The sequence below is a fragment of the Ipomoea triloba genome, chromosome 14 (assembly GCF_003576645.1).
Source record: "Ipomoea triloba cultivar NCNSP0323 chromosome 14, ASM357664v1".
In the NCBI taxonomy this organism is placed as follows: Eukaryota; Viridiplantae; Streptophyta; class Magnoliopsida; order Solanales; family Convolvulaceae; genus Ipomoea; species Ipomoea triloba.
Genome location: NC_044929.1, coordinates 1779512 through 1794764, shown reverse-complemented (window position 1 = coordinate 1794764; position 15253 = coordinate 1779512). Strand labels below are relative to the sequence as shown.

The following is a 15253-nucleotide window of genomic DNA, read 5'->3' as shown; positions in this document are numbered from 1 at the left end:
ATAGGGAAAGAAAGCCAACCAAATTTTAGAGAAGTAATATTGATTCTGTTACAATGTAGTATCTGTTCATAGCTACTTTCTCAACCTACTGAAACACAAAAAGAAGTACAGTTGCCTTCACTGAGACTCGAACCCACTCTCATCGTCCATGTGGGAGTGTAAACCGGGACACTAGGTGCCACTAGACCACAAGGTCTTTGGCACCAGCAACATTTAGTTCCTCAAAGATTGCAACATCGAAATTACATTTCTAAAAATCATTTTGACCCCATCCGCAAGCAAAGGTTGAGCATTCATAATTCCACACTACACCAGAAGCACCCCACTTGACCTGCATTAAAACAAATGTATATATATTTGTCTTTAATAACACAACCCGATATATAAGATGTTAGTTTCTCTAATAAGGCGTCATCCCAGTTTAGTGAAAAATGCAATGTTCATTATATTTCATGCATTCCAGGGCTACCCAACCAGCTAGTTATTTACTTTAAACTTGGTCGCTCCCTTCCACTGAACCAAGTTGCATTTCCTATTCTCACCATCACACCCTCTGCCCCACTCCAATAGCTTTAGAGAGCAACATAAAAGTAACATCTAACAAAGAGAACAACTCCATAAGATGTTAGTTTCTCTAATAAGGCGTCATCCCAGTATAGTGAAAAATGCAATGTTAATTTCATGCATTCCATGGTTACCCAGCCAGCCATTTGCTTTAAACTTTATCACTTCCTTCCACTGAACCAAGTTTCATTTCCTATTCTCACCATCTCACCCTCCGCCCCACTCCAACAGCTCTAGAGAGCGCATGGGCTACAGTATTGAATTGGTAGTACACCTATCAAACATAAAAGTAGCATCTACGAGCTCATCTAACAAAGAGACGCACTCGCTAACTAAAATTTCTTTGTAAGTAATAAGATCTTTCACAGGTGAATTAATCGCTCTCTCAAGAAGTGACAATCAGTTTCAATATAGATATGGCTAAGTTTTAAAGATTTTAACCAAGAAAGAGTTTCCTTGCAAGCCATAATTTCCCCCAAAGGTAGGATCCCGCTCCCAATTCATTATTTGACATACAACAGTAATAAAAACCCTAAATCTTCCACAGGTGAATTAACCGCTCTCTCGAGAAGTGACAATTAGTTTCAATATGGATATGGCTAAGGTTTAAAGGTTTTAACCAAAGAAAGAGTTTCCTTACAAGCCATAATTTAGGATCCAGCTCACAATTCATTCTTCGACATACATCAGTAATAAAAACCCCTTCTTCATTACGTATAACAGTGCCAAAACCAGCAACATTTAGTTCTTCAAAGATTGCAGAATCAAAATTACATTTCTAACAATCATTTTGACCCCATCCGCAAGCAAAGGTTGAGCCTTCATAATTCCACACTACACCAGCATAGAAGCACCCCACTTGACCTGCATTAAAACAAAGGTATATATATTTGTGTTTAATAACACAACTCCATAAGATGTTAGTTTCTCTAATAAGGCGTCAATCCCAGTTTAGTGAAAAATGCAATGTTCATTTCATGCATTCTATGGCTACCCAACCAGCCATTTACTTTAAATTTGATTGCTCCCTTCTACTGAACCAAGTTGCATGTCCTATTCTCACTATCACACCTCCCCCTCCTCCTCTCCCTTCCCCTCCAAAGAAACTTCTAACCATCTTAATTATCTATCCACATTCCAGTCACAAACCCTCATCGAAAGAAATATAGTATGCATTCTGTAAAATAGTATGGACAAAAGGACCATTTGCACCCTAATGTGTTTACCTGCAAAATAGAGTGCTTCATTTTTATACCTTAAACCTCAAAGTCATCCGATGAATATGAAAGTAAAATCCATTTTTAAAAGTGAAAAGTATTATAGGGGTAAGTAAAATCCATTTTTAAAAGCGAAAAGTATTATAAGGGTAAACAAAGTCAATATATATTCCTATTCCTATCATATAAATAACGAAAGGTTGGGGTTCTAACATAACAAGAAAACGAGGACCAAAATGAAATAAACCAACAAACAAGAGAAACGTACGTTCCATAAAGATGTATGAAAGGCAAGAAGATTCATTACCGTTGTCTCCAGAGCAGTGAAGCATCCCAGGAAGTTGAAGTGAAAGTAGAGAGGTAAAAGGGGTGTTAGAATTTTGCTTCGTATATTCAATTGATGATGAAACTTCTGTTCGACGGAGCTAATTAAATTTCCTGCTGTTAATTTTGTAGGCGATTGAAAGAGAAGATAATTCGCCGGTCAATCGCCAATGGCGGAGAAGCAATTAATCATCGCCGTTGAAGGCACCGCCGCCATGGGCCCTTACTGGAGCTCCATCGTTACCGATTACCTCGAAAAGATCATTAGGTTTACATTTCTTTAGTCTCATGCCCTCCGTTACTTTGTGTGCAAATGTACCTAATCGCATTTGGTGTTGTTAATTATGTTTTGTGTTGGGTAATTCGAGTTGTTCCTTGAGTCCGAGCTAACATCTGTGTGATTAGGGCTCTCTGTTCGTTTTTTTTTTTTTTTTTAAAGGAAGAAGAAGAGAATGTTGGTCAACTTTAATTGGGATATAACAAAGACCAGTCATTCTGATTTCACACGAATTTTGAACTGTTGTGATTAATTTGTTGTGCTTTTGTGAATCAATTTGTGTGTTTATGTCCTTTAAAAGGAAAAATAAAAAAAACTCTTTTTTTGCCCCATCTAGTCTAATTGGAGATACAAAAGCAAGAACCATGATTTTTGTGTGTCAAATTTGAACTGTTCTGGTGATTAATCTATTATGATTTTAAGGTGTAATGCTTCATTGGTTTTAATTCTGTTCATCTCTATGTTTAAATTATGTTGCCTAGCTATCCGGTTGCATTTTAAAGAGAAATGTATAAAATAAATAGCAATTTTTTATGTGACATCTAGATGCATCAATCAGAGAATGCAAAAAGTTGCTTGAAAGGAAGCATTACACCTTCAAATCAAGAAAAATAAAGATGAACTCAATACTTCTTGTCCTCAAACTAGGGGGACAGTTAATCAATAGTGAAAAAAAAAAAGGCTGCATTTACGTCAAGTCCTTTCTCCATTTTTCCATTCTCCACTATATGTTTTCAAAGTGGAGAAATGTACAAGTAAATGCATTTTTTGTTTTCATTTCTCCAGTTTTTCATTTCTCTAATTAGTAAACATACCCAAAGTGTTCTCCCCAAGCCAGAAGTGCATGCTTTTAGTAGTATTTCTCCACATAATCAAAATAACATACATCCCCCCAGGCCCCCACCCCTATTTAGTATTTACTATTTCTTATGAATATTGAATTTGATTCTTAGCAGGACAATGGTAGAACGTTTCACCTCTTCAAACCAATATAATTTTGTTCATACTATCTATGAGTTTCACAATGTAATTTTACTTGCTTATAGTCAACTGTCAAATTCTGAATTCAACTACAAATTTTCCTTTATAAACTTACTGCAGGTGTTTCTGTGGAGCTGAAGCAGGATCACAGGTTAGCGAATTCTAGCAAGATCTTTTTGTCAAGCTATTTTTCTTCATACTTGCTACAATTAAATTATTAAAATTGTTAAAGTTACAGTTTACCTTGATATTTGGCCTTCCATAATGATTGCCTGGCTGTAACATCTGATAAATGATGAATGAAGAAAGTTCTGTTGCTTCATGACATTCGATCTGCGATTTTGACATGACATACTTGATTCTTGTTGTCTCATTGTGCTTTCTTGAATAAATCAAATTTATTCTTTCCATTTCTCCTATTTCATACGACTTAGTTGGAATATGAAGACTAAGAAAAAATGTTAAAAAATTTGGACTATACAGTATAATTTTGCTCATATCTTTAATTGTAAGCATTAGTAATTAGATGCATACTGATAGATTTATGTGCACTCTTTCCCTTGCCAACCCTGCTGCCGCTGCAGGTATGGGTTATCTTATGAGAAATTTATAATGGTTCTAACTTCTGCATTTTTTTTTGTCAAAATTTTCAGAAGCCATCTGGGGCCAATGTGGAGTTTGGTTTGGTTATGTTTAACTCACATGGTTCTTATAGTGGTGAGTATATAAATATTATTAATTGCTCAATAAAAAGTTTACTTATTTGTATTTGTTTTATTTTATTTTATTATTATTTTTTTTAATTTTATCTTGTTTGTTTGAAAGAGTGAATTGAAATTCATTCATCTTACCATCTTCCAATATTCTATGTGGGAAGTGGGAAAATAGATGTTACATTAAAGAATTAATATAAAGAAAATAGTGTCATTCAAATAGCATGTATGGAATATATATATGCATGAGTTAATAATGGAGCTCAGCCTATTCTTGTTATCCTGTAAGGCTACATTATACACTTAAGTACTTAACAACAGAATAAACCAACAGCAATTGATTTTATAGACTAGGCCTAGAAGTTAGTTGAAGTGGCCTATTCTCTTATGTTCCCATGAACCAAATACATTTTGGAGAAAGACTTTGGAAACATATCTGATGTTCCAACAATCATTTTGAGATTTTATCTGGTGTTCATGTCAGTCAAAAAACGGCTTTCAGCATTTGTTTTACTATCAAATTAAGGTTTAGTTTCCTGTTTGAATTCAAACGAAGTACTAAGTTTTCTTGTTTCAAAAATTCCGTCAAGGATGTAGTGTACAAGCTCATTCCTTTCCTCTCATCCAACCTATCTTATGCTATACTCTTTTTCTTTTGGGAAAATTGCTTCTTTTTTTTTTCTTTTTTTTTTTTTTTGTTGCGAGATAGTCGATTTAGCCCCTCATTGATCACTTTTGCAAATCTTATTCTTAGATGTACCACAGTTTTGCAATTTTGTCACTTGCCCTAAATGCCTCCAATATCCATTACTCTGCGGTCTTATCTGCAAACCCTAATTTTGATGGGTATTATGGTAATTTCTTTGCTTACTCCACTCTTGTGGTCACTGTTATCAGAAACAATAATAGTCATCACTAAGTCTCACCTTCCACTTCTTCAATGCACCAGTAGCTAAACACACTAAAGAAGACATACCTGAGAACTAACCTCAACACCTTATTTTCTCGATCTATAAGAAATAATGCTGCCAATTGCAACAAATTTCACCAGTCCTCAAACATCACAGTGAACAAGAAACGAAATGCAATGACTATAAACAGGCAGAATGCCAGATTTGCCTTCTGGTATTTTGCAACTCGGCAATAATAGGTATTTAAATTAGCAATTTTTTTCCAATCCTGAATGTATAGTAGACAAACAGATTTTGAGCATTTTTTTTAAAATAGAAAATACATGTCAATGAATTTTAGAAATGTCTAGAACAGTGTCACAAGGGGGAGTATTTACAGATTCTCATCTTGGAAAAGATGGGGCTTCAATGTCATCTCAAGGTTGTTTTACATCTGATTATCTGAGCATAGTCTGAGAAGTGAGAACAAATATTTTGTGGCTCATGGTCCATCTGTAGTTGTTCCATCAAGTGTTGATTCTTTTTTCAGTTTCTTTTCTTCTACCAATTTGATGAACTTTTGTGCAGCTTGCTTGGTTCAGCGAAGTGGCTGGACTAGAGATATTGATTTATTTCTCCACTGGCTTACATCCTTGCACTTTGGTGGTGGGGGTTTCAATGATGCTGCAATTGCAGAAGGGCTTGCTGAAGCTCTAATGGTGTGTGCTTATATTGTGCTGTTTTATTTATGGTATTGGCATATCAGCTTTTAAATCAGTAGGATCTTTTTATTTTCTCTCAGAATCTATAATATACAAATTCTATTCATTTCAACTTAAGTCTAATCTTAGAAATAGGGTTTATCTCTATTATTTTTCTTAAAATGCAAACAAACATCGAGTTTAGAAGACGAATATGCTTTTTATTCCAATCGAGCATTTTGAATTGCAACCAAATTGAAATTTTCCTGTGTTGCCTTCCAACATAAACTTTTAAGATTGGATTTCGCATTAAATATATCTGGTGCGTATTAGAAATTGTGGACTTCAAGTTGAATTTTCATAATATACTTCCAGGGAGTTCTATAATTAACCTTATTGTAAGTTTCAGAAAGAGTAGTGTTTCTTTATGTCTTTGGCATTATAAATGGTTAGTCCTTCGATGGGAGATACATTTCCAATGCCTTTGCTTTTAGCACCTGGTTGTTGACTCAATTATTTTTAATGTTTATAATTTTCACTGCCACATTCTTTATATGGTGGATCCTTTATCTTGTCTTCTTTCTAAAATTAGTTAGTGTGGCCGTAACATAACCTTTGAATGTTAAGATACTGTCGTAATGTTCTTCAGAGTCTAGTACAAATCAGAAAGGACATTCTAAAGAATATTGTGTAAGTGCTGTGTATTAGATCACCATGATAACTTGCAATTTTTTGCTTACACTGTTTCATTTATTTTATAATTGTATATGATGATGCCTCATCCAGATGCTCTCATCTCCAAATGGAAACCAAACTAAGCAAACTGTGGAAGGGCAAAAGCATTGCATTCTTGTTGCTGCAAGTAATCCTTATCCATTACCTACACCAGTTTATAGACCACAAATACACAATTCCGAGCAGAGTGAAAATGAAACACAAACTGATGACCGACGCCTATCTGATGCTGAGACAGTTGCAAAATCATTTGCTCAGGTGCTGTATTGCTGTTCATTGATGCCCAATTTTTTCTTCCCTTTATATTATCTTTGCATTGACACATTATCAATCAGCTGGTGATTTTGTTTTACTTTTTTGGTTGTTGTTGCAGTGTTCTGTTTCTTTGTCAGTTGTATGTCCAAAGCTGGTCTTGAAACTAAAAACAATCTATGCTGCGGTAACTATAGCCACTTTCTATTACTGTTCTTTTTCTTTTTTTCCTTTCTTTTTGTTTTTGTTGTTGCTTATAGAGTAGCTGTTACTTATTTAGTGTTCAACATTTTGAAAATATGATACTTAGTATAAGCTCATAGTTTTTGGATTTCTGCATGCTTCATCTGTGGATTGACAAATAAATCATTAACCCTCTATTCAGTATTTCAGTTTTTATTTGTTAGATTGCTGGCATGAATTTACTTCACCCCAACACAAAGTGAATGTTAAGTAGTGGAAAACAAATGAATATATTAGAGGTGAGATTAGTATGTTTTTATTGATAACAGTGCAAAGCCTACAAATAACTAGATGGATTACAAGTGCCTATTTATAGTGAGCGCCTGAGCGGTCCAACTGTTGTTTGGACCCAAGTGAAGTGCTTGGCTTGGTGGCTTGAATGCCCTCACACATTGCTGCCCCAATGCCTATGTGCTATGATATTTACTTCATTTATAATTTTTTATTAATTTATCTTAAGTTTATCTTATGTGAGTCCTTTTCTACCATCTATAGAGAATCTTGATTCTTCATATGCCTTCATCGTCTTTACTTTTATTTTAGTTAGATATGCTAAGTATAAGTCTACTTTGTCTTAGGCAAAGCGTAATCCACGAGGAGCAGACTTACCCATTGACAATCCCAAGAATCCATATTATCTTGTTCTAATTTCGGAAAATTTTATGGAGGCTCGTGCTGCTTTCAATCGCACTGGAATGCCAAGTTTGCCTTCAACTCAAAACCCTGTTAAAATGGATGTGTCTTCTGTTCCTCCCATTTCTGGACCACTGCCTTCAAGTTTGGCTTCAATTCCTTCAGGTTTGTTTGATTCTGAAACTTATGTTCTCCTATTTTATCTTTAGTAGTATTTATGTATATTTTTATTATACTTGAAGAAATACTGAAGCTTCTGATTTTTTTTTATTATTACAGCAAATGGGCCTGTCATGAACCGGCAACCAATTCCAACCGGAAACGTTCATCCTGCTACTGTTAAAATTGTACAACTCATAACAGTCGATTCTTTGCTTACTTTTGAAAATAGGGCTTTTCTTTTCCACAATAATTTCCAGATATCAGTACATATGACATCATTAATATCCGCAGATAAATAATCTCCATTGTCTCGTTACATATGTTTTCAGGAGCCGACCACTGTAACCTCCATGCCTGGACCTACATTTACACATGTTCCAGCAGTCCCTCGTGGTGCTTCACAACAACCTGTTCAGAACCTTCAAACGTCTTCACCCATCTCTGTTTCCCAGGAAATGATTGCAAACAATGAGAATCTGCAGGAAACAAAGCCCATGGTCGTCCATGGTATGGGACAATCTGTACGTCCAGTTGGTGCTGCAGCTGCCAATGTGAGAATTCTGAATGATGTTGCCCAAGCACGGCAAGCACTTGCCGGGGGAACTTCTATAGGACTTTCATCTATGGGCGGAACACCTATGCTTTCGAACATGATATCCAGCGGAATGGCATCCTCCGTCTCTGCAGCTCAAAGTGTAATATCGTCTTCTCAACCAGGTGTTACATCAATGACCAGCTCGATGCCACTTGCAGGACCCGGACAAGTTGTACAGAGCTCTGCTCCTACTTCATTTACTGCAACGGCTTCCAGTATGTCATCAACTTCAAACCTAGTCATGTCACAATCGATGAATACTCTCCCAAGTAGCGTTAGTGTGGGCCAAACAGTACCCGGCATGAACCAAGCTAACATCCCAGGCACTCAAATGATGCAAACTGCAACAAGCAGGAGCCAGAATATGATGAGCGGCATGGGCGCAACTGGTATGCCTTCTGGAACTGGCACAATGGTTCCTACTCCAGGAATGACTCAACAAGGGCAACAAGGAATGCAGGCTATTGGTGTAAATAGCAATTCCGCAGCGAATATGCCTCTTTCGCAGCAACAAACATCCAGTCAATTGCAATCATCTCAGCAGTCAAAATATGTCAAAGTCTGGGAGGTAAGAATGATGTAGTCGGTGATAATGATTCAGACGGCACCACATTGTGATAGTTATAGCAAGAACTTACTATGTTAAAGTTATAAATCAACTTGCCTAGAACTATGTGCAATGAGTTGATATGCTCATATGCCTTCTCTATTCATTCATTTGAGAAGGTTTCTTTTCAACATGATTGGTTATATATATATGTTGAATATTAGGAAACTCCTAGTAGGGTGGACTTGTTTCCTATTCCTATTAGGGTAGATTTGGTATGTAGTTTAATATATATACTTATATAGAGGTACATAGGAACATAGAGAGTAACCTATTGTACTCTTTCATTATAATATATTCATATATTCTATTATTCTTTGGTTTTCTCATACTTTGCTTCCGCCTAATTGGTGGGCGGTTGTTATTCTCCACCCGCCAGGTCTTTCAATCCCTCAATTTCAACATAGTATCAGAGCCTAAGATATATATGTTATGTTGCAGGGGAACTTATCCGGGCAGAGACAAGGTCAACCTGTGTTCATTACCAGACTAGAGGTATTGTCATTCCACTTAACCTGTAACTTTTTGAGTCCTTTAGTTATCTTGAGTAACTGGTTTCCTAGTTTTTGAAACTGATAATTTCGTGCTTTCATGGATCCTATGATCTATTTTACCTTTGACAGGGATATAGGAGTGCAACAGCATCTGAAACGTAAGTGTACACATATTCATGAATTCTTTATCATGGAATAGCGCATTTAATTCTAATGCTCCTAATCATTTTGATTTTAATAGTTGCATAACAAATCCATTAATGCTTAACTCAACTTGTTTTCTTCACCCAAAAATAAAAAATAAAAGCAACACAACATCTCTTAAGTCACATCAAAGAATGGAAATAAGGGCATTTGCCTTCCTAAATTTCAATCCAATTGCAATCTAGGGTGGGTGGGGAGACTCCAAATCCCTTTTTATGATGGGGATGAGGTGAAAGGGGGATTTTGGCATATCAAACCATTGTAGACTTTCAAGTTGACATTCTTCCTAGATGCTACTTTTATCAACCATCACTGAGAACCTTCTGACCAATTGATTTATTTTTTGAGGAGATGCATATCATATAAGTATAGTTCGTTGTTTCCGTTTATATAAAATTGGTTACCTGTACTGCCATCATGTATTGATATGAGGTTCTGCTTTGTTGCCCTTTTTCCTTTTCAGGCTTGCAGCAAATTGGCCTGAAACAATGCAAATAGTTCGGCTTATTTCCCAGGATCATATGAACAATAAGTAACTTCTGTCTCATTGCAATTATATCATCTTTTTCATTTTAAATTACACATTACAGTAAGTCTCACATATCGATTTTCTTTTCGTTTCTTTTGTCTCAATTTTATACTAGGCAATATGTTGGAAAAGCAGATTTTTTAGTTTTTCGGGCAATGAACCAGCATGGATTTCTTGGTCAATTACAAGAAAAGAAGCTTGTAAGTATAAGGCTTTTGCTTATATAAGAGCAGTGGAAAATGATAAGCAAATTTTAGAGATCCTATTTTCTTTTAGTGGACCAAACATGAACTATGTCTGCCATGTTTGATTCTATGATTATAAAGCTTGGGTGCTTCTGTTTTTTATAACTGTCAGCATTACTATTTTGCATTCATTATATGTTATTTTCTCGATTGCCTCTTGAACAAGTGTTTATCAGTTAAAAACGGTTCCTCTGATTGACAAGATTTATAATTTTTTCAGTGTGCAGTCATTCAATTGCCCTCACAGACATTACTCCTCTCAGTTTCTGATAAAGCTTGCCGCTTGATTGGGATGCTTTTCCCAGGGGTAAAATTTTCTTACTTTCTTAACATGCCCCCCGATAATTGACTTAATAATCATCCATTCCTCGGCCATTCTTGTGATATATATAACTTCTCTATGCATTTGAAAATGTTCACTTTTAGGATATGGTAGTGTTTAAACCCCAGATCACGAACCCCCAGCAGCAGCAACAGATGCAAGCACAGCAACACCCGCAACTTCAGCAGTTGCAGCAGCAGCAGCAGCAGCAACAACAACAACAACTTCAACAACTACAGCAGCAGCAACAACCGCTCTCGCACATGCAACAGCAGCCCATGATGCAGATGCAGCAGCAGCAGCAAATGCCACAGATGCAACAGCAGCAACAGCAGATGCCGCAAATGCAGCAGCAGCCACAACAGCAGCAGCAGCAGATCCCGCAAATGCAGCAGCAGCCACAACAGCAGCAACAGCAGATCCCGCAAATGCAGCCACAGCAACAGATGCAGCAGCAGATGCAGCAGCAGCAACCACAACAGCAGCAGCAGCAGCAGCCACAGATGGTTGGGACAGGGATGAACCAAGCATATATGCAAGGCCCGGGTCGGTCGCAGCTAATGTCCCAAGGGCAAGTTTCATCACAAGGACTTCAAAACATGCCTGGGGGTGGGTTTATGAATTAATCCCCCCTCCCCCCAACAACTCTGCAGAATAGGGACTGATGTAAAGATGGATTTTTACAAGGAAACAGATATGAGATATCTCCCCCTAGGATCAAACAGCCAGGTTCTTCTATTGAAATTTGTGGGTTTAATCTACATGGGTGATTATTATCTGTTCCAAGAAAATTTATTTTCCTTTTACAAAATTAAGTCAGCTAGTGCTAACATTTTGTAATATTGCACTTTTTTTTTGGTATGCATTTTGTAATTTGTGGTTGTGGTATCTTGTCTTTGTTTCATCATTGTGTCAGTGGGAAATATGACAAGAACGCTAATTATTATCATTCTATTAGCCATTTTTATCCCAAAGCTTTTAAAGATGGTAGGGGAAAGGGCTAAGGGTGTGCTTGGAAGCCTAGAAAATGATTTTTGGAAATTATTTTTCAGGCTTCCCATGTTTGGCAACGGAGGGAAATTAGAATCAACGGAAAATGAGGATGAGTCATGGGAAAATAACATGATTTTTTCGGAAAACAACTTTCCTTTTTCTAGGGAAGTCATTTTCTAGAACCAACTTCTTCTCCCTACCTAAATCTTTCAAAACTAACCTGTTAGTTGCCGTCGCCCTTCGGCAACTTGCTAGGTTGTTGTTGCCGCACCCAGCGCTGGCCACCACTTTGTTGCCTGTTGCCATTGCACCCCAAACTTGGTCAGGTCGTCACCACGCCCAAAGCCACCATCGATTGTCACATCGAGATCCTATCGTCGCTACCCAGCCAATTGATGATCTCCTGAGCTTCCACCGTCGCCGCCCAACCATCCATCTTTGCTAGTTGTCGTCGCCCTTTGCCAACTTGCTAGGTTATTGTTGTCGTCACACCCAGCGCCACCACTTTGTTACCAGCCGCCGTCGCACCCCACACTCAATCAGGTCGTCACCACGCCCAAAGCCACCATCGATTGCCACGTCGAGATCTCATCATCGCTACCCAGTCAATTGATGATCTCCTGAGCTTCCACCGTCGCCGCCCAACTGTCCATCTTCGCCATTCGCTATTGCTAAGGGAAGGGATTAGGGATTTGGACTTTTGGTTGTGGGGTTTCAATAATAATAATAATAATAATAATAATTGTATATTTTAAATATTTAAAATTAAAAATAATTCTGCTCATTTTTCGAAAAATTAATCAAATATATCAAAGATAGTTTTATGGAATGCAACCAAACACATGAATTGAAAATATTTTTTGAAAAATGACTCATTTTCTAGAAGTTATTTTCCTACTTTCCAAACAACCCTAAAATTATATTGTATTTTAGGGTATGCATGAATTTCAGTTCCATTTAATTTAATGTTTGTTCAATCCACTCATATATTACTATATATGATTGAATACACAATTACAATTACGGAGTAATAATTTAATAGAATATCTCTTTAATCCTTAAATAAATTTAATCATTAAATAATTAAATGGAATTAAATTCTCTTACATACCCCTTTGATTTGATTTGATATTTTGAAACTGTTGCTAGTGGATCAAACTATTTAACCTCATGGGGGTTGTTGAGGAGTCAATATTGGATTTGTGATCAAATGCCTTGACTATTTGGTAATTAAATTTGTAGTGGGGTGAATAGAGTAATATGGTGTTACATCATTTACTGAACTTTTTACAGATTAGGTTGGTTTTTGCCACAGCCCTAGGTCCAAAAGTGAGGTGTCATGTAATTTATCACATTTACAAAATCTAAGGTAGGATAGATAGAATCTTAAGATTAATATTTAAAAAAAAAAAAAAGAAAAAAAAGTACTCATTCAAGTGCACCAAATTGAGCGGCTTAAAAGATGCTAACCTTCCTACTCGAAAAATGAGAGATTATGTAATTTACTACATTTACAAGACCCCAACGGCAGGATAATAAGAATCTTAAGATTAGCATCGTCAAAGACGACGGTAGGCAAGACCCAGCAAAGTTATAGGGCGGCTTAAAAAATACTCCGTAATAACCTTCTTTGCCCACCAAATTTTCCCAAAATTATTTTTAATTAACAATTAATTTTAAAAATTAATAATTGAATAATAAAATAGTTTAAAATACATTAATACAAAATTTTAAAGTCAATAATAAGTCTAGATAATTTAAAACAAATTTTACAAATTCATGATAACAAAATTTAAATAAAAAAGTTATTTACTTACAAATAATGGTTGGCATGGTAGGTCAGACTTCTAAATCTCTAGTTTGCTCCTACTTTATTAGAGTACGGGACAAATCGATTCAATTGATTAAACCCTTTTTAATACCTCTGGTGTTAAATCGTTTCTGAAAGAAAAAGGAAAGTTGCGCTCTAATTTTTATTAGGTAGGTCCATTACTTTTATATATGTTTTCCCTTCGAGAGTGGGGGATTTTATGTTCATTAAAATCATTATAAGATGCAGTAATGTTTAAGTTAGATTGAGGAAGAACCATAGAAGAATAGATGCTTGGGTTAATGGGGACATGTAAAAGCAAAGAGAATAAGACATTAAACCAATGTAAATCATCCATCCTTTGAAAAGCCACCACTTGTAATCATTACAATTTACAAGATAGGCATCAAATCTCCCACCAATAAACCAAACTCTTCACCACCATTAGTCTTCATTATTCAACATTCAAGAATGACCTCTCCAAAGAAAACCAACCACTATATGTATATTTTCATGATGACCATATATAAGCACTTGATCTTATTTTGTTTTTTCTTAATTTTTTCCCCCAATAGGCTATTAATGCATCCCCACGCTCCAACCCGATAGAGCATCTGAAAGGAGGTAAATCACGATAACTCAATGACTCAGCAGACAGGGCCAAATGCCGATACGCATAAGGAATCTACCCACTTGCACATAACTCTCACATTGTCGCTTTTGAGTTTCAAATTTTGGTCTCTTCTCTCAAATACTGCATACTAAAATTTTCCATTACTCTTTAATAGTCCTAATTTGATCAACACTACAAATAGAAATTTACCTCTTATATTTTCTTTTTGTTTTTCATCCCAGATCACACTCCAATTTCATAACTTAGTGCCAAGAACATTGATCACTAACCTACTTAATTACCTATTATAAATTCATGTTTGTGTAAACCTGCATAACTTGAAACTCGTTAGCTTATCATGTAATGTCGTATCAACCCGTTATAAATTCATATTTGTGTTCATGACAATTTATCTGATCTATTTATGATTATCTAGTATTACAAATAGTAATTAAAATAGTAAATGTGTCATTAACATGTTGCTAACATGTCGTGTAATATATTTGTGTAAATGTGTAGACACAATAATTTTAACATGTTAAATGGATTCATATCATCATGTCTTATATAATGGATTAACATGTTAAGAACTTGAAACTAAGCATATCATTATCATGTCAACCCATTAACAACTCGGGATACAATAAGACTAAACTTGAATGCGTACTTTTCCTAGTTGATTTCGTGTAGTGTCAAAAATTGTCAATTCTGATTACACTATTAAAAAATATCAATGTAAAAGGAGTCAACAACCTAAGTTTTTGTATTTTAGCTATTAAGTAGTAAAGTTAGAGTGTGATTTAGGGCAAGAAAATAAAAATCCATGGTGATATTTCATTACTACCTTTAATCAACTAGTAAAAATTCAATCATTTGAGATGACAAACTCCATTTGTATCAAAAGTTTTTTTTTTTTTTTTTGTTGAGAAAATAGATAATAGCAGATTAATTAAAAGATACAAATATTTTTTTTTGAAAGGAAAAAATCTTACAATTCATTTAACAATTAAATAATAACTAAATTTATAATTTATAATAAACAATTAAAGAACTAAAAGTATATTTTCTCTTTTCTCCAAATAAAACACACTTTTGATTGGGAGCTAAACCGTACCCTTTTTAAGATTGTTCCAAACACTGAATAAAACA

At 35.6% G+C, this 15253-nt stretch overlaps 1 protein-coding gene across 1 annotated transcript; it reads left to right on the top strand.

Annotated features, from left to right (window-relative positions):
* The first annotated feature begins 1992 nt into the window (after window positions 1–1992).
* Window positions 1993–11591, top strand: LOC116004602 (mediator of RNA polymerase II transcription subunit 25). Its single transcript, XM_031244716.1, has 16 exons — window positions 1993–2141; window positions 2238–2373; window positions 3484–3514; window positions 4017–4080; window positions 5555–5685; window positions 6454–6660; window positions 6776–6841; window positions 7476–7695; window positions 7810–7877; window positions 8022–8855; window positions 9336–9389; window positions 9518–9546; window positions 10056–10124; window positions 10237–10321; window positions 10587–10673; window positions 10793–11591. The coding sequence occupies exons 2-16, from the start codon at window positions 2276–2278 to the stop codon at window positions 11312–11314; spliced, it is 2565 nt and encodes an 854-aa protein (XP_031100576.1). The 5' UTR covers window positions 1993–2141; window positions 2238–2275; the 3' UTR covers window positions 11315–11591.
* The last annotated feature ends 3662 nt before the right edge of the window (window positions 11592–15253 follow it).

What these genes read in the sequence shown, in the direction of transcription:
- LOC116004602 (XM_031244716.1), top strand. Translation starts at nt 2,276, where the DNA reads ATGGCGGAGAAGCAATTAATCATCGCCGTTGAAGGCACCGCCGCCATG. An exon ending in TAAAAACAATCTATGCTGCG is followed by an intron (nt 6,842 to 7,475) that starts GTAACTATAGCC and finishes ACTTTGTCTTAG; the next exon opens with GCAAAGCGTAATCCACGAGG. An exon ending in TTGGGATGCTTTTCCCAGGG is followed by an intron (nt 10,674 to 10,792) that starts GTAAAATTTTCT and finishes GTTCACTTTTAG; the next exon opens with GATATGGTAGTGTTTAAACC.